Consider the following 27,033-nt stretch of genomic DNA (forward strand, 5'->3'; position numbering starts at 1 on the left):
GTTTTTGCATTTAGGAATGACAAGTTGAAGATCCACATGAGGAGGCACACAGGCGAGCGGCCCTACTTGTGTCCGCACTGCCCGGCCCGCTTCCTGCACTCGTACGACTTGAAGAACCACCTGTCCTTGCACAGCGGGGCACGGCCCTTCGAGTGTCTGCTCTGTCACAAGGCCTTCGCACGGGAGGACCACCTCCAGCGCCACCGCAAGGGACACAGCTGCCTGGAGCTGCGCACACGGCGCCCCAGACGAGAGCAAGACGACCAAGAACAAGTGGACATAGACGGAGGTGAGACCGCCATGTGCCTCAAGCCCCCACCAGCCCACTCCTCTGTGTATCTGAGGCCCACCATGCTGGAAGGTGGGATGTTCCAAGCAAATGCCGATAGGGAGCGCTCGCTCGCCCTGCAGGCTCTGGCGCAGCTCAGCCCGCACCGCTTCGCCAATTACCAGAGCCTCTTTCTGCGAGGGTTGGAACGGCGAGGGCGCAGGGAAGACGAGCCCAAAGATCCGGGGGGAGTCAACTCGCAGCATCACAGCTGGCCACAGGAGACAGAAGGGAAGATTGGTGAAGAAGAGGAGGAAGAATAGGGCATTTTTGAATGTGTACTTGGTCGCATGTGGTATTCCATCCACATTAAAAAAAAAAATATATATATATATATATTACATAGGTGGCAGGACATGCTGCTCCATGTTGAGAGCGCTTAGAAAAAAAAAAAAGGAAAACGGGTTTGCTGAATCATTTTACGTTTTTTTTGTTGTTGTTGTCCTCTGGCTCATAGCATGTAATTTAGTTTCTCCTTCTTTTCCACTCCTTGTCTTTTTAGGTTAAGTTGTCTTTTTGTCTTTCTGTCACGTGTTTTTTCATATTTGCAGTTTCTGGGATGCATTTCCCTCTGCAAAAAAGAAATCAGAGCTACTAAGCGGAGCAAAGATGAATTATGTATTTAGATTTTTATATTGTTGGTGTATTGCACATCCCAGTACAGCTTGATCAGCTGTCTTTGCTTGGATTTGGTGCTGGAACCAAAGCTTTTTTTTGGGGTGGGGTGGGTAACTTAAAAATGAATTCTAGCCAATGTTGGGTTCCAAGAACTCTTTCAAGCTTTCCTCTGACTGTTTTGAACCATTCTCCTTCCTTATTTGAGCGCTTCTGTTTGAATGACCAAAAGAGACCAAGTCTTGGACAAAATCCCCCCCTCCCCAAACGACTGTTGATTTCAGTCTTCCATTTGGCTTCCTTAGTAGAGACAAAAAGGTGAGGGGATGAATGAGAACATTTACCCCTTTCATCTGTATTTATTTATTTATTGTTTTTATTTATTTTTCAGCTTTTACGCAAGATCAAATCCAGGGTTTGTGAACAGTTTTATCCTGTGTATGTGGGAGAATGTGGCTTTACATCTCTTTTTTAGCAGTCCACCAATGCATTCCTTGCACATGTGAACCCTGTCAGGTACTGCGCAAAAAAAAACAACATTTTAGCTTGTGCAACCATCAGAATATGGGCCATATATGGCCTGCCAGAGCTTTCTATTGGGTCCTCCATCCCCCCCCCCAAAAAAAGTAAAAAAAATCATCTCAACGCAAATGCCCATAACAGGAAAATAAGCATTTGTTGTGTTACAGTTTTTCATTCATTTATCATGCCTCTTGGAAGAACTTAAAAAAAAATGAAATCTCCCCTTAAAGAGCTTCTCAACTCTTGAGGAGGGAATCATTTATGTAATGTAACAGGAAGCCCAAATGAGTGTGACAGTCCATCATAAACAGTCCGTAGAATCCATTCTCTGCGAAATCAAAAAAGCTCAGGATACGCCAATGGTTCCCACCAAATCGCTTACTCCCAGGTTATCATTAATTGAAATTTGTGCTTTTTGAAACACACATCCTAAAGGAAAAAAAATGTTTTCAGAGTGAAACTCACAGGTGACAATATATTCAAATTGCATCATATTCCTGCAAGTGACGTCACTTTTCTCATATTTCTCGTCTACGCCATCTGTTAACCAAGGGTCTGCTGCGTTCTCGAAAACTGCCATGTAAACAACTTACCACCCCACATTACCAAAAATCGCTCGAATTCATAACCAATCACGTGCCCCGATTGCCATCGAGTGGGACCCTAATGGAAGTGGTGTATTAATTTGTAGTGGGGATGGGTGTGGTGACCACTTGAAAAAAAAAATACACATCTCTCCCCAACTGTAGAATAGCACTTTTACCTGTCAGGAAAAAAAGAAAAACGGACAAACAAAAAAAAGGTAATTGCTGTAAAGTTCATGAACGCTATTGATCAAATGAAGCTTCAAAATTGGCTCGCTCTCTGATAACCTTGTGGGTATTGTAAACCCTGTGATCCCATTATGTGGAGATGAATAAATGAAATAAATACCCAAATTAATTTAGTTTAAAAAGGCCTCTCCCCTGCATAGTTATTGATACGGTGCCTGTAATGCTTGTCAACCATGTGTTTACTGTATTTTGCAGTGAAATGTACCTTTTCCAACTTCCTAGCAGTCTTGAGCACTTGCATCTGTCATCTGGTGCCCGCTTTGGGAGCTAATTGCAACGACAAAGACGCGTTACTTGAGTAGTCAACTAAGTCACACGGGACCATTTAAGACTTTTTTTCTTTTTTTTATGTTGAAATACTATGAACATCCTTTCTCTTGTTGAGTACAGAGTTTTATTGAAATCTACTATAATATATGCTGTATATCACGTGATGAAGTTGCCTTAGTTCCCCCCCCCCCCTGCACTTCTTCTCAGGAACTCTTGAGCAATGCACTAAGTGGTTATATGACATCAAATGGGGGGAATAAAATGCCGGTGTGCTCCTGCACGCTCTTCATGCAGACGTGAGGCCGCCGGTTTGAAAAGAATAAAATTCAAATCATGAATAGTTAATATTGCGAGCTGGTTTAGAAAGGCATTTACATGAACTACGACTGGTCCTAATGGAGAGTGTTAGTGCTTGGTCCAAATGGAGCGCGTGCGCGCGTGCGACTCAATGCCAGTTGTGAAGTGTACCTCTATATACGTTTTAGTGGCTTGGGTGAAGGGAGGAGGGTCCAAGACCACCTCACTATCAGGGATGTTTGATTTTGTCTGTCAGTTTCTTTCTAAGATGACCTTCACTGTATGTCTTGTCCCCCACCCCTTTAATATTGTCAGTCAACACAAATAATAATAATAAAAAAAAGTCCAAGCTTGCTTTCTGCTGCTTTTCCCCCGTATAATTCTTTAATTCTTTTTTTTTTTTTTGAAGGGGGGGGGATAAGAGGTTTTCTTTAAAAAAAAAAAAAAAAAAAGGAACTCAGAGAGCATCCAGGTGAAGAAACACGATCTCAGAGAGCTGTCTGCACCACAATCGGAGAATTAGCTGCGAGCTAAGGCCACACTGATGAAGAAGATCCCAGCGTCACATCGCGGCGAGAAGCTCCTGGTCCTCTGAGGAATGTGGGCTATATTTTTGTTGTTCTTCTGTCACGAAGAAGGTAATAGTTCCTAGTCTGCTACAACTAGCATCGTCCCGGAATCTTATTGGCGAGGAGCGAGCTCAATCTTTACCTCGAACACTCACTGTCCCCAAATCACGCTAGCGCTGTTACTCGCTAGCACACATTTGTAAGTATTTGCAGTTTTTCGTTTGACTTTTGGAAGTTTATTCATCTTTCTTCACCATCTTTAGTGGAACTAAATGGTGTGCGTACATAGATTCAGTCTGTTTTCAAATGTTTGCCTCCTTCATCCTCCAGGACACCTTTTGGTTGTCAGTCACCCTTCTCTTCGCATAGTCACCCAACGCCAAAGGTAAATGAACAAAATGTTCATTTTTTTACACTATCCACTTTAAAGCCCCACTGACATCCCAATATAAAATGTAAAATAGATATTGTAATGAAAAATACATATAACATTATTAACTTGAATGTCTATGCGAAAAAATAAATATGAGCAGAGAGCGTGTCATCATGACCAATGTTGTGGAAGTCTCATTCCACATCCAAGTGGTAGCCATATTACCTGCAACGTTATCAGCAGATGTTACACCAAGACATTTGCCTTTGAAAACACGTAGTGACACCTGCCTATGGGACACGGAAGCTCTTTTTGAAGAAGAGAACACCTCACAATCAAGTGAAGTGACCGACTCTTACCCTATCACTTTGAGCCATATTTGCGGATGCGGCACCGCCGAAGTAGTCCGTGGCGTAGACGTGCAGATCAACATATTTAGCACCCCTCACTTACGTACGTGGGATCTTTTGTTACATTCTGAGAGATGACGCCCCCCGCCAAAGTTTTTTTTAGTAGCTCTATGCACACCTGTCATTTGGAACCCACGAAGGTCTCGTCCCTTTCACCTGTGCAATCAATTTTTCACGACGAACCAGGTCTATTTGAAAAGTATAAGTAAAAGTAAAAAGAGTAAATCCATCCTCGAACAATATCCAGCAATACAGCGAGCCGGCATTTTGGCTAATACGAAGGAACAAAGAGCTACCTTCCAGCAGGTAAAACTAGTATGAACACACGAGACAGCTTGAGTGCGCTCCTGCTGACGTCGTCACTTCCTGCTTCTTCTCCAAAACCCAATCCCTTGAGAAGATTTTCTTGGTGGGAGTTACAAAAGGCCATATACGTCAAAATTAAATTGTGTTGCGAAAAAACAGATGGGTCCATTCCGGCTGCCTTTTTATTTATTTTTTTTCCAAATTAAAAACATACTAAAAATCATGGTTTTTGTATCAATGGGGCTTTAAATGCCTATTTTTTTAGCGGGGGGCTTGGAAGGGATTAGTATTTGGATGTAAAATTCCCTTCTACTAACGAAAAATTCACTTTCCGAAGTGACTTCCAGACCAAATTATGTTGGTAAATCGAGATAAATTTGTAGTGCTCATTATTGTAACTTCTGATAAGTCTTCACCAGGAGCCGTCTTGGATTTCAAGCTGGTGGATCGGGAGCTGTATGTGGGAACCAGTGTGTGCGGGGTCTGTGCGTTGAGTGGGACTTGGAATACCGTACTTCCACTAAATTTGTTATTGTAAGTTTGCCACACGGTGGAGCAGCTGTTGAGTGTTAGCCTCACAGTTCTGAGGACTGGGGTTCAACTCCTGGCCCGGGGTGTGTGGACTTTACGTGTTCTCACTGTAATACCTGCGTGGCTTTTCTCCAGGTACTCCAGTTTCCTCCCACATCCCAAAAACATGTAACATTAATTGGACACTCTAAATTGCCCCCAGGTGTGATTGTGAGTGCGACTTTTGTCTGTCTCCAAGTGCCCTGCAGTTGGCTGGCAACCAGCTCAGGGAGCACCCTGCTTCCTGCACAAAGATAGCTGGAATCGGCTCCAGCACTACCACAACCCTCATGAGGATAAGCAGCTCAGAAAATGGATGGATGATGTAAGTTCTCAGAATAAAAAGAGGGTTGGTAGGGCTACAGGCAATTTAGAGTCTTCAATCGAGGAGTACCGAGAGGAAACCCATGCAGTCAGATGTGCTTACCACTTGGACACCATCCCATCCAAGTATAAAATGGGTTTTTAAATATGTATATGTATAATATAAAAATATTGCTTAAGTGTTCTAATAGTTTCCATAGCACATGTACTAAGAGGTGAGTATAGTAGTCAGATGTATTCAGGTAAGAAAAGTGTTACTTTACAATAGGATGACTCCAGTAATAGTCATCAATATTTAGTTGAGTATGAAAGTACTCAATGAAAAAAACTACTCAAAGCGTAACTTGTGTTGAACATGAACCTCAAATAAAATAACATGGGAATCGACATACACCTGCCACCATTTTTAACTGGCCAAAACCACCAACACATGCATTGCGCCTTACAGAAAGATTATTTGCTTTATTCACTTAAATGACTTCACGAAGAAGCTGTTTTCTGAGCAGACGTTACACAAAAGCAATGGAACGAGAGGGAGCTGAATGTAGGAGGACGGCGTGGGTGCATTTTAGCCAATGGTAATGGTCATCAGTGTGTTAAAATGTACTAAAATATTGCTGAAGTTAACAACCTAAGTGTCAAGAGCTTTGATTTTTATGTGGATGCCATTGAGCGAGCGAAGCACCAGTCGGGGAACTATCTTGGGTTTCCTGGTGGGGTCTTCAATAAGCTGGTATCTCCTGAGGATCAAGGCTACCGCCACTTTTAGCTCGTTCATGGCGAAGTTCTGACCTATGCAGTTCCTAGAAAGGGGGGGAACAAAGACCGAATGAGATTCAGTACAGGAGCTTGTATCAAACAGTTCTGGCACAGAATAATTGCATTGGTGATTTTCCCGAACTTTACTGAGCCAAGGAAGTCAATTCACAAAACATGAAAGGTCAAGTGTCATGCCAAAAACATTCTAAAATAGATATTGTAATGAAAAATACATAACATTATTCACTTCAATGTTTATACGAAAAAACAAATATGAGCAAATGGTGGCTCATTTTTGGCGCCGAAGTGGCTTATCACACCTGTCCGCGGCATTGTTCATAGCCGCCGCCGTCTGCGATGAACAACACTGCCAATGGCCGACAATGGGGCACTCAGCCGTGAGCGACGACAACGCCGTAAAGCGACCCAGCTTGGCGCCGCGATGAGCCACCTCGGTGCCACCCCAGCCAAAGCTGTGATCGGGTCGTTGCACGCGGGCTGTGGCGTTCTGATCGCTCGCAGCTGAGTACACTTCATACTGTTATACTGTCGGGGAAGTCTCTTGTTAGTTGGAAGTGATCCGCATATCATCTAAATATGGCTTGAAACAATAGGGTAATATTGCCCCGGACACTTCACTCGATTGTAAGATGTTCTCTTCTTCGAAAAGAGCTTCCGTGTCTGAAGGGGCGTGTCCTGCAGTAGGGGCCAGAGTGTTTTCAATTGCGAATGTCCGGGGTGACGTCACTGACTGTAAATGCAGCCAATATGGCGACCACTTGGATGTCGAAAGAGACTTCCGCAACTTTGACGCACTCTCCGCTCATACTTGTTTTTTCGTGTAGACATTGAAGTGAATAATGTTATATGTATTTTTCATTTCAATATCTATTTTAGAAAGTTTGTAGGGATGACACTAGACCTTTGAAAGTTAGCACAAATAACGCTAAATTAGCAAACTGAAACTTATGCCCTGCAAGTGAGTTGCGACGCAGGTTGTCCAGAAAGAACCAAGCTTCTCAAGCTCTGTTGTCCTGTCACTATATTATTGTATTACTTGTAGTATTTTCATGGTGTATTTCCTTTTACTCACCTTATGTAGTTAACACTCAGAAGTATAATTGCATTGATTAATTTTTTTTTCCTTCTTTATATCCACCTCCACATGTTCTTTATCTACTGTGTGTACTCCTTTAACAGATTAGACCATAAGTTACACACTGAGACACCATATAACTGAAATACCTTGTGCTACAGGCTATATTTATGTGAAATATGTGGCAAGACTGATCGAAAAACATGGTTGAATGTTAAAGGGCCACTGACAGGAAAAGCATGATTTTTAATAAGTTTTTAATTAAAAAAAAAAAAGGCAGCCGGAACGGACCCATCCGTTTTTCACCACACAACATGATTTCGATGTATATAGCTTTTGATAACTCCCGCTATGAAAATACTCTCAAGGGATTTGTTTTGGAGAAGCAAGACATTATCAGCAGACGCCCACTCAGGTGCGCTCGTGTCTTTATACCAGTTTTACCTGCGGGGAGGTAGCTCTTTGTTCCTTCGTGTTAGCTAAAATGCCGGCTCGTTGTATTGCTGGATATTGCTCAAACACTCGGAAGGATTGATTTACTCTTTGTACTTTTCCAAAAGACCTGGTGCGTCATGAAAAATAGATTGGGAAGGTGCAAAGGACGAGAGCTTCGTGGGTTCCAAATGACAGGTAGGTTTGTATAGAGATACTAAAAAAAGATAATAGTTGGGGGGGTGACGTTATCCTCTCAGAGTGTAACAAAAGCTCAGCCTCTCACGCCTTCAACATTTGCACAGCATCAAGCAGACAAACCTCGGGCCAGCAGAGAAGGGCACAAACGCATGTGGTGAGCGTTTGGAAGTGTTCTCTGGCAGGAAGCGAAGTGGGTCAAACACCTGTGATGACGTGAGAGAATCATTAGACCTTTTTGTCTATGTTTGGAAGAACCTAGTTATGAAAACAATTACATCCGTCAATTGTTTTACTTATTTCTTGAATAATACTCACTTCACAATGTCTGGCTCAAACCTGGGAGCAAGGGTGAGATGTAAATCACTGCATGCATTTAAAAGGAAGACCCAGTGCCTGTATTCATTTTTTTGTAGCATCCATGTAAAGGGGTCATTCCTCACCCATATGTTTACTATGGAAAATATACGTTATAGTGGCTTACGTACAAATAGTTGGGCCTCTGGCGGGCGTTGGGCCTTCACCTGTGTGAATAGCAGTCTCATTGTATTTGCGTCTGATGACACTTCTGTTACCGTGCAAATTGTGGGCTTAGTTGTGAAGTTGCAACCTCCACAAGGGAAAATGCAATCCATGCTTTTACGGTCTTTTGTGGTTACTTGTGTGTGCTTTCCACTGTATAGTCACTCAAAGTGCAGCAGCCCTAACTTCATGATGATGAAATCTGTACTTTCCATTGGCCCCTCATTATATGGGGCGGGGTGTGGGCTGGCTTACTTGCATGAGATTGTGCCACAAATTAAAAATTTCATCGAGAGGAAAAAAAAAGTGTGCGCACCGTAATTATTGATTGTTTTTATTTTTGATCATTGAGGTATTTCAACAAAAGCGTGCTCCAGAGATCTTAATATAGCTGGTGTTTTTGTTGAAAAGAAATGCATGATACATGGACATAAAACAACAAATATATAAGCCCCCAAACCTGAGATGTATATTTCTTTTGTGTTACTTTTCTTCCTGGTTTTTTTGTCCTTTTTATTTATCAATTTGCTTACTTATTTTTAACCATGAAATGTCATCTCAACTATTGGGTTAGAGGTTCATTTAAAAAAAAAAAAAAACATTCTTAAAGGTGTCCGAAGGAAATGCAAAAGTTTTAGAAGTGGTTGTTTGTGTCTTCACTCCTGGGAGATAAAAATAATCCTCACTTACATTTGGGTTTTCCCAGACAGTTGCATTCCTGTGGAGCGCATACACACTAGTCCCGATGAGAGAGCCTAAAAATACAAAAAAAAAAAAAAAGTGAATATTCTTTTCTTAGTGGTAAAAGTTTTTAAAGGTTGGGAGAAAGACTTTTCATCACATGCATCCATTTTCTGTACTGCTTATCCTCATTAGGGTCCCAGGGCACATATCGAAAAACAACCATTCCGCTCACATTCACACCTACTGTATGGGGAATTTAGAATCTTCACAATGCGGTAGGAAGCCAGAGTGCATGGGGTGGGGGTGGGGTGAATAACAAAGCCCTGGCAGAACATGCCAGAGTCTGGATTCGAACTCCCAAATTTTGATTTATGAGGCAGATCTTATATCACATAAACATTAATCCTTTCCTTCTATGTAGAATGCTTGTTTGTACAAATGGACTGAACAATAAAAAACAAAAACAAAAACTGACCTTCTGGCAAAGTCCTTCCATCAAAAAAAGTGATCGGTTTGGTCAGTTTTCTGGCCATTCCCGGCACAGGCGGGAATAGGCGCAGAGATTCTTTGATGCACATTGTAGTGTATGGCATTTTTCCCAGATCCTCCCTAGCAAACACAGTCCTCGTTAATAAGTTAACTAACAGAGGCATACTACGTGGAAATATGTTACCAATCCATGGTGTCTTTGCCATCCAGGACTTGGACAATCTCCTCCCTGCACATTTTCTGGTGTTCCGGGTGGCAGGCGAGGGTGTGCAGGATGAAGGAGATGCCACTGGCGGTGGTGTCGTGGCCCTCAAACATGAAGGTATCCACCTCTGCTCGGATATCTTCATCCGACAGTCCCTGCCCAGTCTCATCCTTGTCGATTGCAAAGAAAAACACTTAGCTCGTTGTGTCATCCACAAATAAATGTCTGCCTGAAATAGCGGGCAGTAACCTTACAGACTGCCAGAAATATGTAATTTGGAGTGATCCAGTCATATACTATCATTTGTTTGATAATAATACCAACGTGGATTCATGATGCTGCCTTGTTTTGCACAATCTTTTTGCTTGGGGCTTTGTCATTTCTAGCTTTGAAGTAAGTAAAACAACCAAAAATCACTCTTTTGGGTGAAAATCCATGTTTTCATATAGTTCGACTTGCCGTGATGTTAATAGTGGGCTGTTTCTTAACCCCAGCAGAATATCAGACATCTATTTGTCTAAATATTTCTAAGGGTTCGAAGGCCAATATTTAAAATATGCCAAATAAGGCCTTGGGACAACAATCACCCGCTGTAAACCTCAAAATGTCCGGTCAATGTGTAACAAAGCCAATAATGTTTAGTGGTGCGATAAAAAGCACAAAGTTCTGAGCCTTGCACCACCATGCCAAGATTGTTTAAAAAATAAAAATAGTTCAGAATCTAAGGTACTTTTTTTCCTAAAAAAAAAAAAAAAGGCCAAAAAAATCAGGTCTCACTGTAATCGTTTACGTGACATCAGTTTATTAAGCGAACCGCTTAGTTTTGTGATTTAGATAAAGGTCAGAGCATGTGACTAAAACGGATTAATCACAAGACATGATCTCTTCGATGTTAGCGCGCAGTCACAAGCCAATGCGTCGCTCACGTGATCCAACGAGGGTGCTGTTGCCCAGGTGAACATGGGAGTATAAAGAGGCCTAAGAATGAATGTTGCTATGTATAAGTTAAACAATGCTTACGTTGCAATGTAAATAAATATTTTGTTTTATTTGAGTTATGTTTCTGGATTTTCTCTTTTTTTTTTAAATTGAATTGTAATACATTTTTATTCTTATAGTTAATGTACCCCAATGCTGAATAATAAATGGGCCGGTGTTTCTCATAGCTAGTGCTGCTGATTATTGTTCTCTGTTTGAGTAATGTCACTTTATCAAGCCTTTTGTAATATTCCATACTACAAAATAAGTGAATTATGTATTATTATTCCCAATATTGGATCAGATACCGCTCAGTATTGACCTATTGCCGATTGCACTATCGGTATGGGAGCACAAGTGAAAAAAGTTGGATCGGGACATCCCTCGTATTTTAACACAAGTTCGCAACAGCCACAAAGATGTCACTCTTGAACATGAAGTTGTGCTCATTATTGCAGTTTACACAGGAGGGCCACTAAACTGTTAACCAGGTCTGGTCAAGTGATTTCTGGTTAATTATTCTGGTTATCATTTTTACATCAAGTAATTCATTGTGTGAGCCACGTTAAAAAGGCTGGTGATGCAGCAAGAGAAAAGCGCGATAACTAAAGATTCCTTGTTATGCCAAGTGCTCAAATAACTTTTTACCCCGCTGTGTTAATTAGTTTGTTGCTAGTTTATTGAAAAGCAACGATTCCTTCTAAATGGCCACGAGATAGGTAAGAACACCCTCGGCCACACACCACCATTGTAAAAGTTTCATTGGTTATTATTGAGTTTTTCCACAATATCAGGGTCATACAGATCCATGTGCAGATCTCTGAACTTACTCTTGCCAAGAGGAGAATGTCCAGAAAGTCCATGATCCTTTTGGTCGGGATATGTTCCGACTCCTTCTCTTGCTTCAGTGTTTCTTTTCTTTTTCTTATCACTTCCTCTTCAAAATACAAAGACAGACGATGTGATGTGACAAACAGTGTCTTGTCTTTTTCAGGTCTTAAAGGGGAAATCCACTGGTTTGCATTAACACTGTATCCAATAGGTCATGTGATATGTACTCTATCTTGACAATCTGATGTTAAATCCTTTCTCATTTAATAGTGTTTTGAGAAGATTATCGACAATTAAAAATTTTCAGGGGCGCTGCCATTTTCGCGAATCACATGACATACGTGCGCAGATGGGACGTGTTACGTGCTACAACAAAGGCTCGATTACATGGGACATCATTTATCCCCAGCACTGATTTCTCGGATTTATCCTCATCTGATTAAGAAATAGCAGTATCGGTTGATAGGGAAGACAGAGGAATACTTCCATACACAGCCGTGAGCGGCTCAGTTGCTCGGTTGATCGGGAAGGCGGAGGAATACTTCCATACACAGTCGTGAGCACTCCACAGGCAGCCCGGTCCCAAGCCCGCGCGGGACGGAGGACATGCATGTGTGGGTTTTCAAGTTTGAGGTGTCAGAAAAGTTACCACAGGGATAACTGGCTTGTGGCGGCCAAGCATTCATAGTGACGTCGCTTTTTGATCCTTTGATGTCGGCTCTTCCTCCACAATGCGTAGGAAAAAGGAGAGTGTGTTATGCGGGGGACAGACACTCCCAAGCCGGCCCTGAAAATTCGTAATTGTCGATAAAAATCTTCTCAAAACACTTAAATGAGAGATGATTTAACATCACATTGTCAAAATAGAGTACATATTCCATGACCTATTGGATACATTGTTAATGCAAACCAGTGGATTTCCACTTTAACATGGCAGCAGTTCCCAACCTCTTTTGAAGCACAGTGTTTTCATGTCTTTGGTGGTATTTTAATAATTAGCAGGACTCCTGCGCTTGTTTTTCTTCAAGAAGGCTGCCTTATCTTGGGGTAATGGCAGTAAATCCATTTATAAGTTCAATGCTATTTACTTGTAAAATCCATTTCTACTTATGAAAAATTCAAGTTACGAGACTACTTCCAGAATGGATTAATTTTGTAAGTAGCGGTACCACTGTATTTAGGAACCATTTTAATATAGGAAATAAGGCTTTTACCTGTATGCCCGTGAGCCACCTTGCAGGCTCTCCTGTGCCTAAAGCCGTGTGGACTCAAGTAGAATATGAGGTCGTTGTGGTAAGGAAAGATCCGGAAGCGAAGGTTGATCAAATTGGTCAACTCGTACACAGATTTGATATACTCGTTTGTTCCGCTGAAACCAGAAAATAAAGCGTTAACATTGCTCTGCTGCACGGATGATGTACAGCAGACCGCGCAGGCTGACCTCTCAGTCTGGCAGTTGCTGTTGTAGCTGAACGCACACTTCATGATGGTGTCCAGCGTCATGAGGCTGACGTGTTTGAACAGCTCGAAGGACTCGCCAGTGCTTGAATAACACTCCAATTTGTCCTACCGAATCAACAAGACAAACTTGGCATCGTTCAACATGCTGTGCTTGTCTTGACTAGTCATTCAACTGCAATTACATTACATTATTGCATAATCAACATGACCGAAACAAACCAAAAAAAAGTAACTAATACTTCCCCTCTACGAAAGTTTATAATTGCCTACTAAGACCGTAAGATAGCACCTAAGCACAAATTTTCTAATATACAGGGTTTTGCCCGTCTAATAGAAGCTCCTTCCTCCACTTCAACATAGTTCATTGGCACCGAATGCTATATGATGGCGCCAAGGTACTCCTACCCACTATTACTATTAATCTCTCCCTCAAGCACCAAATTTCTCATTCACTATACAAATTCTGTTAATCAATTAGGCTTGTACTTATACATGAGTTCTCATTGTAGCGATATATACACAATGCTGACAACACAAAGGTTTGATATTTATATTATATATATTTATACAGGTGCTCATCATAAATTAGTGTTAAAAATTTAGAAAGGTTGATCACCTTACATTATTTGCATTTACCAGTGGTTTTTTGTTTTACCTTTTATTTTATTTTAGATCTTTGCCACAATTTAAAACCAACAAACCATATTTTTATGGATATTTTATCAGTAACTTTCTCAGCGAAGGTTTTATTTACGCGAGGAAGTGTTGTGTTTTTGGTCTACAAAGTAAACAACAACTGTAAACAATGAGTACATACCAACATTGTTTTAGCTGACTCTGACATCAATTTTGTGTATGATTTGAGCACGTCATAATGAAAACCCGGTGTCAAGAGCCTTCTGTGGCGGAACCATTTCTGACCATGAGATACCAGCAAGCCGTCCCCTGAGGAAAGAATATGTGGGTAACAATGGGCAGCAGGCAGTAACGGGAAGTAATCAATTGCAAATACCTTGTTACTGTACTTAAGTAGATCTTTCAGGGATCTGTACTGTAATTGAGTGTATTTTCTCAACAACTTCATTTTTACTCATTACATTCCAAAACGGGTATTTGTACTTTCTGCTGTTTACATTGTCAAAATTTTTCATGACCTCATTTTATTTCCCAAAAAGTGTCACGAAAAATGATAGTATTGCTGTTTTTTATGTCACCGATACAATATTAGGACATAATTCAAGCACCTCCCATTTAAGAACAATTAACATTTATCTCTAAAGAATAATAAACATTGGCATTCTAGTGTTTAAAATAATTTCAATATCTTAGATAAAAATTTCAAATGTCAAATGTAAAGTAGTGTAATAGTGTAAAATAAATATGACACACCACAAAGAAGACTTTAGTTGTAAAAACAAGTTAAAAAAAAAAACATTTCAAATTTGAATGAATTATCATTCCCGACAATTAGTAACTATACCACTATGCCAATTGACCCCTCCGTACAGGCACTTAACCACGCCTCCTGAAGTCACGCCACATGCGCTGACGTCAGACAAACAATTAGGAAAAATATCGGCGCAGCAAGAAAGGAATAGAGCGAAACTGTCCGATTTACTGGCTGATTTCTCACTCGCATTCTTAGCTAACAGTGAAATATCGTTGAAAAGCAGACAGCAGGGTTCAAGTATTTCAGCGAGGGGTATTTCAATGGTATTTACATGCATATCAATGGAGAAACCATTGATATTAGCGCGAGATCTTTCCGGAGTCAGAGGAAGACAGAGAAGCCACATAATATGATATATTATAACCCAAAGACGAATTCGTCATTGACAGTTTCCTATTTTCGTGTTACATATCACACTTGTGTGCAGAATCTGTATATGTATCTGTATAGCCGTTTGTGAACCACCGTATGAAGGAAAAGAAGGCGAAGCTTGATTTGCGAGTTCTTTCTCTCGTTTTCTTTGTGTAACGTCACGCGCTCCCCTCAATAATTATTCTTGAATAGGTGCTGAACCTACGCAAGTCCCGACCGAGTATGACAATCACTACTTTAGTGTCCTCAAACATCCTTCCTTCAGTCTTGGTGTCTCGGTGCACGTCGAAGGCTTTTAGGACTGCTAGTCCGGTTTAGTTTAGCTAATTAGCTGCGAACAATGGGACACGTTTGTGCAGTCAGATCATTGCAAATATTTGAAAATATTGAAAATCAAATATAGGGCATACCTTCGTGCTAACAAACAAAGTCCGGTTTAGCTTCGCTCGGGAGCGCCGAACAGAGACACGTTTGTGCAGTCAGATCATCGCAAAATATCGCTCAACACAGATCAAGTGTGTCAATCATTCACACTTAGCTATGTTATGCAAGCGAAGAATTGCTAATTCATTTATATGAGACATGTATTGAAAATCAAATTTCGGGTTTACCTTCGTGCAAACATATCTGTTCCGGTTGATGGATTCAGTTGATCATGCGGTCTTCCACAAAGTTTGATCCATCAAAGACATTTTTCGTACTGGGTCTTCGGTTTTGGAAAGGGTACGAATTGAACTCCACCAACTAGCCTTTCAGGATACCTGTCGTCACTATTATAAAGTCCGTGACTACACCTCTTGACCATATCTATTGTTAAAGAACCCAAATACGCGATAAAACGCCAACGGAAGCTATACTGGACCATCCAGCCAGCGTTGTCTGAGATTTGAGTCCGAGATTATGCAAATCTCTGGCCTCTGATTGGTCAGTGACGCGGGTTGCGCAACATCCACGGAGGGGTCAATTATTAGTTAAATTGCATTTATTCCAATCACTACACACTTGCCAACCTATAAAAATTCACTTTCAGAAATAGTTGTCGGAATTTCCACATTTTGAAAATTACGTCAAGAACATTACTGCGGAGCAGTTATTGCAGTATGTTATGTAATATTGTTTAAAAAATTTGCATACTGTTCAATTTCACAACATATCACCATTCTATAAGTGTAATTGTTAATAAATTATGGGTTCAATATTTGCAGCCATGTCTTCTCTTGGCTGCTTTTTTTCTATTTCCTGTACTCACAATTGCTGCTGCAATTACGCAAATCTCCTCTCATGTGGAACAAATAGATCTATGATAAATGTGCATTGTACGAATTTACTTTTAAATTATAGGATCATTTTCTCAAATAATGTAGCAGCGATGATTTAGTAACTTGTTTCTGGTCCCTCTATCCAGCCATTATCCAAGCCGTTTATTCTCAGGGTCACGGGAGAGCTGGGGCCTATCCCAGCTAGCCTTTATGTAGTCTATTGTTTTCCTGTATTTCCTATATTCTGCCAGTGGCTGACTACAGCAAATCTATTTCATTGACAAGTAGCAATGCACCAAAGCCGGAATTTTGGCTAACACGCAGAAAAAAACAGCTACTTTCCTGCCATTGTGAGTGTCTGAGTGCTCCAACGTGCATGAAAAGTCTTCTTGTGATTAATGTGCATGCGTTACTAACAGGGGAACTCTCTGTACGTAGCAAATGCTTACTGGGAAATCACCCAATCTCATAGTTCCCCTTTTAAATAGAGGGAACTAACATACGTTACATCCTAACCCTAACCTAACGTAACCTAAGCTTAAAACAAAAGTTGATTAAAAAGATATACACATTTATGTACCTTCGCTGTGTTCGTCTTTCTGAGATGTCCATAGCGAACATGAACACTCGGCGACAAGTTGTCGAATGACACACGTTGAAGCATGGATGCGGATGTTACAGAGTTGCCGGAAGTTGACAAAATATACGTGCATGCGCATTCATATACGCACATGTGCATTAATCACAAGGAGACTTTTTCAGCACCGGGAGCGCTCAAGCCATCACACCGGTAAAACATGTATAAACACGCGAACCCGCCAGTGTGTCTGCAAAAAATGTCAATTGCTGGTCTTTCTCCAACACAAATCCCTCAAGAGGATTTTCATGACATTAGATACAAAAATGTATAAACAACATTGTGACGTTTGATGAAAAAATGGATGGGTCCATTCCGGCTGACTTTTTTTAAAATCAAAAACATACTAAAAATGATGTTTTACGTGTCAGTGGACCTTTAAGTAAAGGAGCTAAATGAGTTTGTTGACCAGAATTTCTTTTTTTTATTACACATATATCTTTCCTACTACTTAAGTACAGAATATAGGTACTTTTGGCACCTCTGGAAGGAGGAGAAAAAATGTCTTACCAATCCAAGCCTTTATGAAGTCATATGCAAAATCATCTTTCGGTTCTGTAAGGTAAATTGGTACACAAAAGGATGTGACATGAGAGTCAGTAACACTTATCTATATAGAGTAGTGGGCTGTGCATTTGGTACACGGGCCTTCAGATCCTTACTTAACCCACATCTTAATCCAACCACTATCAGGTTGCAAATATAACAACCATCAGTAATACTTTTCGAAGCCTCAATATAACATGAAATTGTGCCATATATAAATTATCTGAATCGGCTCTGAATAAATATTTATCTAATAACATGGCAAAACGAAATTCAGTTCAATCATTTTCACCAGACATGGTAATGGTAACATACAGTACTTCAACTCCGTGATAACTGCGCTAGATGGGAGCAAACACAAGAAACTTGAATTTGAAAACTACCTTCATAGTGATAAATATAATTGAACATTCTACTTTCAATCCTTTTGTCCTTGAATTTGAATGAATTTACATTCCTCAAGGGGAGAATACTCCACATTTCTGGGTTTGCGAGGCGTGACGTCACCTTGTCTAAGCTCAACCCATATAAATACTATGCAATGCATAAAATTTTGTTTTACATTAATACTAAACTAAATGGATAATATGTAATATGCCTGTGCATGAAAAAAGCAGTTTGTGAGCAGAATATACTTTCAAAAGAATGGAGCAGGCAAATTACTTTCAAATAGCCACACTTTCAATTGAATTCTCAACAACATCCTCTTTAACAACGTGCTTCTTCCTTAACTACTACTTCTTCTTTTGTCTTGTCCCGTTATGGGTCGCCACAGCGTGTCATCTCAGATGAATGCTCAAATGTGGCCAAGTACAATATATTGTATATGCGGCATATAATCAAGTGCTAAATGTGATAAGGGTGCAGGGGTGTCGGTAATAACAATCCCTTTTCCGGTTTGTCTCAATTCCAATGTTTTCATCTTTTGCAAAAGTGTTTGTGGTTTTGTTAGGTTTTCTCAAATGTCAGTGTTTCATCTTTTTGTACATCTGTTTTCTGAAATGTACATCCATCCATTCGTCTTCTTAGCCACTTATCCTCACAAGGGCCGCATTGAGTGCTGGAACCCATCCCAGCTGTTAACGGGCAGGAGGCGGGGGGCACCCTGAAGTGGTTGCCAGCCAATCGCAGGGCACAGAGAGACAAATAGCAACACTCACAATCACACCGAGGGGCAATTTAGAGCGTCCAATTAATGTTGCATGTTTTTGGATTGTGGGAGGAAACCGGAGTGCCCGGAGAAAACCCACGCAAGCACGGGGACAACATGCACACTCCACACAGGGAGGGATGGGATTGAACCCGGGTCCTCAGAACTGTGAGGCCAACGCTTTCCAGCTGACCCACTGTGCTGCCCTGAACCGTACAAGTGTTTTGAATTTGAATTTGTTTTGTGAAATCTACAAGTGTTTCTACTTTTTGGTAACTTGTTTTTTTTTATTGTGAAATTGTTCTGGCCTTTGGTCTGTCTTTTTTTCAGAATGTAAATTTGTTTTCTAAAAATAAATCTCTGCTTTTTGTAGGTTTTGTTTTCGAAAAACAGAGAAACGTTGCACAATTTGTTATATTGTTTGGCACTTTCAGGCCACCATACAGCTGTCTGGGAAAAAAATGAAAATGCAGCACACCTGTGGACGTCAGTACGCTTTTCACATAATCCGGATGGTGGAGGTTCATGAAACAAACACAGGGACCAAACCACAAAGGGAACGCGTAGGGGTACTGCTTCCCCCATTTCACCATCAGGTCCAAGTCCGTCCCATCTTGTTTAAACTGAGAGAGCACAAGAGAACAAGCTTGACCCACAACAAGTGTTCTGCAGGGTGCTAAAGTTAGCAAACAAAAGCACACGGCATTTTTTTTCCCGACCAATTTAATCAAGCATTGCAGATACAATGTTACGCAATTATCTTCCGTTTCTTACCTGTACGACATGCCCAAAGAACCAATGTCCCGGTGGTCCCGGGAACGCTTCAACGTTCTTAACAACATCTTTCCTCTTCAGGAACAGGACGACTAGTTTGAAGACGACTGCGACGAGGCACAGCAACACCAGCGAGTGCTGCACGAACCAGTACGACGGGAGACTCCGCAGCGCCCCGCTTAGCAACATGTTTAGAAGGGTAACGAAAACGGGAGAAGGGGGGAGAGCGGAGCCCACCTCCGCGCGACAAGGTTAGCTGGTGAAGACACTTGACTCAAAGTCGTTCACACCCGCCGTGGGCGGGCTTCGAGCACCAATCGATAATTAACTTGTAGAATCCATTGTTGGTTTATCTTGAAATCACATGAATCTTGATCCTTGTCTGTGACATAAGTGTCATTCATGACGCCCAATTCACCCCTTTCTTCGCTTCAGCCTACAGATGGCAGAAGAGCGTCGAAAGGTTAACAACAAACTTTAACGTTGAGTAGAATAAGAAGTGGCCGAAGCGTGCACCCCATCGTAATTTCTTTACTGGCTCTTCTGTGATTTCAGTGTCAATCTTGTTCTTTACTTTCATCAGCGTATGATATTCAAACATTCAAATAGCTCGGTAGCTAACAATGCTACATGTGTGTTGAATGAGCAGACGCCGTAAGGCCTTCCGGATCCTCGACGTTTCCTGCGGAGCCTCAGCCGAGCCTCGTCGGGTGACACCGGCAGTGTTTTGTAGTGACGTTCTGTAAACTGGAGTTCGGGGGGGATCTAAGGTTGGTCTTCGTTATTTTCTGGTAACTTTGACTGATGATTTAAATGTGAACGTTGTTCTGTTCAATAGTTTACAGTTCCTGAAGCGCAATGGAGGCTCCCCCTGTCACCGTGATGCCCGTGACCGGCGGCACCATCAACATGATGGAGTATTTGTTACAAGGTGACTTTCACCAACGGTTGATTCAAAACAAAACAAAACAAATGGAAACATAATGTATCCAAACGCAATAATTAGTGAGCTGAAATACCAAGGATCCGTTTGCCATCTTCCTTATTCGATGAAGTAAACAAAATAGTCTCGTAATTTTAGGAAACATCGACTTTGACCTGTCAATTAGCGCTAACCATTTCCTTTGGCCAATAACCAAATACACGTATACCTTAAAATACTTTAGATATGTGTGGGAAAACCAATATCCAGCAAATATACAATTTACCATTGCTACATTGTCTCATTCACTGTGGAGTCACTGGTGGTGTAATGGTAAACAAGCCAGACAATTCACTCTCATTGTCGGTGTCTGTGCGCCCTGCGACTGACTGACTGGCTACCAGTTCAGGGTGTAGTCTGCCTTGGCCCCAATGTTAGCAGGGATATGCACTCCCATAACCCTTGTGAGGATGAGCAGTTTTGAAATTGACTGGACTTTTTCACTGTGTTTCTGAAATCACCATGTGTTAAGCAAATCAAATGAAGCACTGTGGACAAACTGAAACTCGTATTGGAGTGTTTTAATCCAGTATAACGCAAGTTTATTTTATTTATGTAGTGCTTTTCACTGGGCGCTCACAAATTGCTCTTCACTTTAAATACAAAAACACACATTTTAACAGAGAAGGCAGTGCTTAACATGACAAAAACAAAACATTTTAATTGTCAATGAATGTACATTTCAAAAATTGCTGATAACAGAAAATATATAAAGCAAGAGACCATCGACAAGCGTTTTATTCAAACATCTTAAAAAATTATTTCAAAGTAAAATACAATACAAAGCAGTACCAAGAAAAAACTCGTCAAGCAGTCTTGTGAGATATTGCAATAATATACAAACTTTAGATATTTGTATAAAAATGTAAAGATTCAGATGTGAAATGTTTGTACAAAATGTAAAACTAAAATTAGTTTGCATAAAGAAACTGGAAACTGTATGGAAAAACACGTCCATGAGGGATCATACTTTTGAGTGAGTGAAAAAGGACAGAAAAATAAAAGCAAGCTAGACTTTTTTCCATTAAAATCTATTAATAAAAGAGAACTTACAATCACCAGTGTGACATACAATCAGTGACAAAAACCATGCATTACATATCTTCTCTCTCCTATTGCGCCTTTTTTTTTTAGATTTTATTATTTTTTAAAATAATTTATTGGCTGTTAAATATTTACAGTACTATGTCTAAAGACATGAAAAATTATATATACTGCTATATAAAAATTAGCTTTTGGATTGAGCTATACTGCACACGATGGCGACGTGGAGTAAATGTATTTCTCGGAGCCGATCAATGACATGGATTGAATTGGAGAATTATGATAAAGTCGATCACCAAAAAATGCCAATTATCGGACGATCCGATCAGGACAGTCAAATTGTTGTAACGTGTAAAACGTATCTATATTTCATGGCGCATATCTTAAGCACAGAAATGGGTAGGATCGAGCTTCCCCTTTAAAAAAAAAAAAGTTTTTCCCTGAAAACAGCCGGAACTAAATGAGTTAGTTTAACATTCCAGTTGAAGTTCACTATAAAACAGGATACATAAATATTTACAACCATTAAATATTCAAATACATTACATATGTAGTTTCTTTTTGTTCTTGTTCACAAAAATCGCCATCTCAATGCTAATACAATGAATGACAAACACTATAGACGAGCTTACAAATGTTAGCATCAAGCTTGAAGCAGTTATCTCTGAATATTGGTACAAAAATGATGTATAAAAAATACTAAATACAAAACTTCTAGACTGTTAGAAAAATTAATCGAAGAACAGTGTACAATCTCTTGCCTCTACAACTGTGATTGGCCTGGACACTGGAATGGAGGCAAACTATGGAGAAATGTCATAGGTTGGTGACCATTGTAAACAGAGGACCTCCTGTGGAATGCATGTCGTCCTGATAGACCATGAAATATTAGTTTTTGGTTTGGTCAGTTTAGTATTTCAGTCCCTTGTTTGAGGACAGGTAGTTGTGCAACAACTAGTGAATGATTGAGCTCTTGGGATGTGCATTCAAAAGTTTAAAGGTCAAATTAATTTCACCTGTAGAGGTTTTAGTGGATTTTGGATTCATCCTATGTCACCCAAAAACCCCATAGCCCCATTTTTTGGAGCAATTGTCATTCATTTTTTTTTTGTAGATTTATAATAAAACAAGACAACTTTTAGCTTTGAGTCCTTACTCATTGGATCACAATGTCTATATCGGTTACTATAGGAAGTGTGTTGGACCAGGCTCTGGAAAGCCTCTTGCATCGCCTGCGAGGCCTGTGTGACAACATGGAACCCGCCACCTTTACAGACCACGAGCTGGTATACCTGCTGAAAGGCCAACAAGGTAACCCCTTCATCCTGCGTGCCCGCCGCTCGCTCTCGCAACCCACAGCTCCGTGGCACTTGCGCTACCTGGGCCAGCCGGAAGTCGGGGACAAGAGCCGCCACGCCCTGGTGCGCAACTGCGTGGACGTGGCCGCCTCGCACAGCTTACCCGAGTTCCTCAACGAGATGGGCTTTCGCATGGACCACGAGTTTGTGGCCAACGGGCACATTTTCCGCAAAGGCGCCATGAAAGTGGTGGTCAGCAAGCTGTCGCGAATCTTGGTCCCGGGCAACACGGACAACACAGAGCGTCTGTCGCTGTCTTACTTGGTGGAGCTGAGCGTATTGGCGCCTGCCGGTCAGGACACCGTGTCTGAGGACATGCGCAGTTTTGCTGAGCAGCTCAAACCTCTGGTTCACCTGGAGAAGATTGACCCCAGCAAACAGAGACATTGAAGGAGCCCCTTCTTCCATGGATGTGAATATTGACCCAAACAGAGACATTGAAGGACCCCTCCAGTACTCAGGGACATGTTACATCTCTTGTTTATTTTTACACAGTATCGCCATGTTACGTGAAATAAAATAAAGCTCAGCTCTGACCTAAACATTTCTTGTCTTTTTGCTATTTAGGAAGCTTTCATCCACTTACTTCAAATGATGGATGTTTGGCTGCAATTTTACTCAAGTGGCTTTGCTCACAAAAAACATTCCATCATCTTGTGCACACATGTAATCTGGCAGTCACAACGGAGGTCTTGCTAACAGCTTATGGATGGCAGTTTTTAGTTCTCTCAAAGGTCGAGTTTCCTAACCTCGATTGAGCCATCACACTCATTTTGATTAATAGAACATCCACAGCGCACACTTCCCCAAATTTACTAACAAATGCTCTTAGCGTGTTATGAGCGTCTGTTTGATGGAACACAAACCTGATATACCATACTTGCAGGAAGCAATGTACTGTATTGTTTATGAATGGCAACAGGTGGATAGCTACACAAGTTTATTGTACTTTCTGCCATTTGAAATGAACATGTATGTATTGTCACTATGTATTGCTGGCATACATTAAAGATGCATTTGTACAAACGTTTTTTAGATAAATTGTGAAATTGAATAATTTCTCACAGTACCCCTGAAGATTTCTCAGTACACCATAGGGTCACAACACCCGCAATCAGATTTCAGCCTATACATGATGCCACATCAGTCTAATCAGCCCTGTGCCCTTGGAATCGGTTTTGCCGGTGTGACGGTCTGTCTTGAGCACTCCCGATGCTGAAAACTCTCTTTGTGAGTAATACGCATGCGTGTATATTTTGTAAACCTCCGGCTATGCTCAAACATCCCCATCCATTTGAAATGTGACATGTGCCATTTGACAACTTGTCGCCGAGTGTTCAAGTTCACTATGGACGTGTCAGAAAGATGAACACAGCAAACGTACATATTTGTGCATTCCTTTTTTTTTTTTTTTATCAACTTTTGTTTTAAGGTTCAATAATAACGTATGTTAGCTCCCTCTATATAGAAGAAGGGGAACTATGAGACTGGGAGGTTTCCCAGTAAGCATCTGCTACGTACCCAGAGTTCCCCTGTCAGTAACTCATGCGCATTCATCACAAGGAGACTTTTCAGCACGGGGGAGCGCTCAGACCATCATACCGCTCTATGTAACTTAAAATTTTAGCAATAAGACTGTTTCTTTAAATAAACAGATGTCAAATCCCTTCTCTCTATGGCAGAAAGCTCTCCTCTTGATGACTTTAGCATTTTTCATTCTCTGGTTGGTCTGAGCAAATTTAGCAAAAAAAATGTCTGCTGTGATCTGCACACAATCCATTTTATAAACAGTATCTAAGGTGAGTATGAATTGTATTTACTTTTGCCTCTTTTTGTGATAGCTCAAATATTGAACTATAGAATTGCTCCATATGATGTACTGTACATGGTACAGTTATGGGCTGTTATACTGCGTTTCTTTGGTATAGTACTGATGTTTTTTTTTATATATCATTGTGATTTCATAATGGTGGTACTAAAAGGTTACTTCAGTCCCAAGTGATGGCCCCAGGCACCAAATGTAGGATCTGCAACCGCACAAGCGATCTGTTGGGGCATCGTGTGTGTCACGCTCATCAAATTCAGTTTATAATATGTCTGTGCTTACACTAGGGGTCACTGTTGCCCCTCGATGTGGTTTTGCCTCCTAATTGCTCTGCTTGACTCACCACCACCGATCATCTACGGGAGGTTTTGGTTGCCATGGAAATAATTAGCTGTGAGATCCGCACATCTCTCTCCCACCACACTCTAATTAGCTTCCTCAATTGCTTAATGATACATAGACCTGTGAAAGGCTTTCTTTCTTCCCCTCAACAAAAGCATTGATTTTCCCTCCCCTCTCCCGCTCATTTCTAGTTAACCCATTAGTGCCTCTTTCATGGGAACTTGAGCTGGAACTATTACACATGAAAGCTCCACAGCTGCCTCGGGTTCTTCCCACTTCACGCTGCGCTCCAAATTGGCCTCCACGCCAGTGTGTCAACATTATGGCCAATCTGCAGCGCGGTGACTGAAGTAACTAATGCACATCCCGTCAGTTGCCATAATAATGCGAGGCAATAAGACCGGAGTGCCTCTAATAATATCCGTCCGGGAAGATGCATTTGCGATGTAAAGGGACCGCGCTGCGTGTCGGGAGGGAACGCTTGGGGCCGGCGTCTGTCTGCACGAGTTGACCTACCTGCAAATCACAGGTGATTAGGGCAAAGTCGCTGAGGTAGAAATGGGGGATGTTGTGGTCACCGTGTACACATTTGCCGCCCTTTCAACGTCTTTGGTGTCTGCAATCACTGGTTGCAAAATTAGCTAATCCACTACAGGATCTTCCAACTGCGACCTGCTGATCCGGAGGTGGTCTCTTGTGATTAAATAAGACCTCTCAGTAGGATGCAGTACAGTTCATGACCGCTGCAAACTATGGGCATGAAAGAAAATATACAGCGAGATATTTTGTTGATCTACTGTGACTAATAAATGGGATTAATACAGAGAGCTCTTTTCACCCAGCATAACTTGTATCTGTAATTAAATTTCTTCTATTTACAGCCGAACTGCAAGAAAAAAAAAAAACTTACAAACAAGTCAAACTAAAATTTGAAATTCAAAAACAGGGTGACGTCATTGTAAAATTTGTTGTTCTGTTTACCTCATCTGCAAATTTCATGAACATTTACATCAGAGACTGTAATGAGGATTATTTCCTCAAGTGGGCTTTGCCCTTTCTTTCACTTTTTTCGTGTTTGTGTGGAATGATAGTCGTAGAACTACTGCAACATAGAAAACTGTCTGGTAGTTCAGTACATTACAAGCAATGCAAGTCATTAAATATGAAAAAATATTTCCAAGCATATGCTACCATAAATGCGACTTGATTCCACTAGATGGCAGTGTGGAACTGCAAACACCTGTCAGGATTCTTTGATGGGTTTTGATTTATTTTAGTTTTATTATTCAGTAAACCTATTAGGTTGAACTTCAATTAACTAACATGCAGTAACAAATTAAAGTTACTAAAAAATGCTTTTGAGCGTACACACGAAAATATTACCGGATCCTTAGCGTCAGCGAGATCCAGCCAGAAAATTGATACCAATGTACATATACATACATTGTTTTACAATAATGCCTAACTATATAATTGTAATTTTAATTTGTATTTTTTTTTAATTTGGTATACTTGAGTTGCGTTTGACTGTGTCGGTGAATGTGTTAGTTACTTGAAAAATCACCTGTTTAGTGAGTAACATCATGGCAACATCTTGAGCCTGGAGGAAACTATTCCACTCTTAATTAATTCACTAACATGACATCCTATAGCAAAATGGGGTAAGTGTTGGAAATTAGAATTTGGAAGTCAGCCACTGTTCCTCTGACAGAGCTGGCAATTATTTCTCGAGTTAGTGTATCTCATCTTTTAGCAGTTATGCAGTCAGATCCATAAATACTGGGACATTGACACAATTCTCATCTGGTTTGGCTCCAAACACTACCACAATGGTTTTGAAATTAATTAAACAAGATGTGCTTCACCGATGAGTTGATATGTTTTGGATTATGAGCAGTTCTTTGCCTTCTCCATACTCTTCCCATTAATTTAGTACAAGTCGAGCTTTGTCTCATCTGTCCGTAATATGTTTTAAGATGTTTTACAAACTCTAATCCGTCCGTCCTGTTTTGGATTGAAGCTGCTCGGGTCATGGCGTGGGCACTTCTGGCCGCAAATGGTCCCTTATAAAGTGCGAGGCACATACACAAACCGTTGTAACCCCGACAGTTTCCACCTGATTTGGACCTAAATGCCGTAGCCTTAAATTAAGGGTGAAAGTCTCCAATTAAAGCACATTTTGTTTCCTTCATTTCAAATAGACTGTGGTGGCGTTTGAAGCC

At 40.9% G+C, this 27,033-nt stretch overlaps 3 protein-coding genes across 7 annotated transcripts in view; 2 read left to right on the top strand and 1 right to left on the bottom strand.

The window, feature by feature from the left end:
* zbtb7b (zinc finger and BTB domain containing 7B) overlaps positions 1-3,219 on the top strand; it is a 32,914-nt gene extending 29,695 nt beyond the window's left edge. For both annotated transcript variants that reach the window (XM_061821024.1, XM_061821023.1), the window contains one exon: positions 15-3,219. In XM_061821024.1, the coding sequence (XP_061677008.1) occupies positions 15-591 (577 nt within the window). In that variant the 3' untranslated portion in view covers positions 592-3,219. The remainder of the gene's footprint in view (positions 1-14) is intronic.
* Positions 3,220-5,864: 2,645 nt separating this feature from the next.
* Positions 5,865-19,449, bottom strand: LOC133500929 (cytochrome P450 4B1). 2 transcript variants are annotated; one of them, XM_061820218.1, is made up of 12 exons: positions 19,261-19,449; positions 18,965-19,109; positions 17,301-17,345; positions 13,890-14,017; positions 13,053-13,177; positions 12,826-12,980; positions 11,611-11,717; positions 9,782-9,972; positions 9,584-9,717; positions 9,115-9,179; positions 8,026-8,108; positions 5,865-6,220 (listed from the first exon to the last, which is right to left on the bottom strand). In XM_061820218.1, the coding sequence occupies exons 1-12, from the start codon at positions 19,447-19,449 to the stop codon at positions 6,049-6,051; spliced, it is 1,539 nt and encodes a 512-aa protein (XP_061676202.1). In that variant the 3' UTR covers positions 5,865-6,048. The 2 variants fall into 2 exon arrangements, with proteins under 2 accessions (XP_061676202.1, XP_061676201.1); XM_061820217.1 differs by having other exon boundaries at positions 12,826-13,177.
* Positions 19,342-23,180, top strand: med18 (mediator of RNA polymerase II transcription, subunit 18 homolog (yeast)). 3 transcript variants are annotated; one of them, XM_061820220.1, is made up of 4 exons: positions 19,342-19,459; positions 19,910-20,030; positions 20,099-20,191; positions 22,478-23,180. In XM_061820220.1, the coding sequence occupies exons 3-4, from the start codon at positions 20,119-20,121 to the stop codon at positions 23,032-23,034; spliced, it is 630 nt and encodes a 209-aa protein (XP_061676204.1). In that variant the 5' UTR covers positions 19,342-19,459; positions 19,910-20,030; positions 20,099-20,118; the 3' UTR covers positions 23,035-23,180. The 3 variants fall into 3 exon arrangements, with proteins under 3 accessions (XP_061676204.1, XP_061676203.1, XP_061676205.1); XM_061820219.1 differs by having other exon boundaries at positions 19,370-19,511; XM_061820221.1 differs by lacking the exon at positions 19,342-19,459 and adding an exon at positions 19,518-19,723.
* The last annotated feature ends 3,853 nt before the right edge of the window (positions 23,181-27,033 follow it).

Source organism: Syngnathoides biaculeatus, chromosome 5 (assembly GCF_019802595.1).
Source record: "Syngnathoides biaculeatus isolate LvHL_M chromosome 5, ASM1980259v1, whole genome shotgun sequence".
In the NCBI taxonomy this organism is placed as follows: Eukaryota; Metazoa; Chordata; class Actinopteri; order Syngnathiformes; family Syngnathidae; genus Syngnathoides; species Syngnathoides biaculeatus.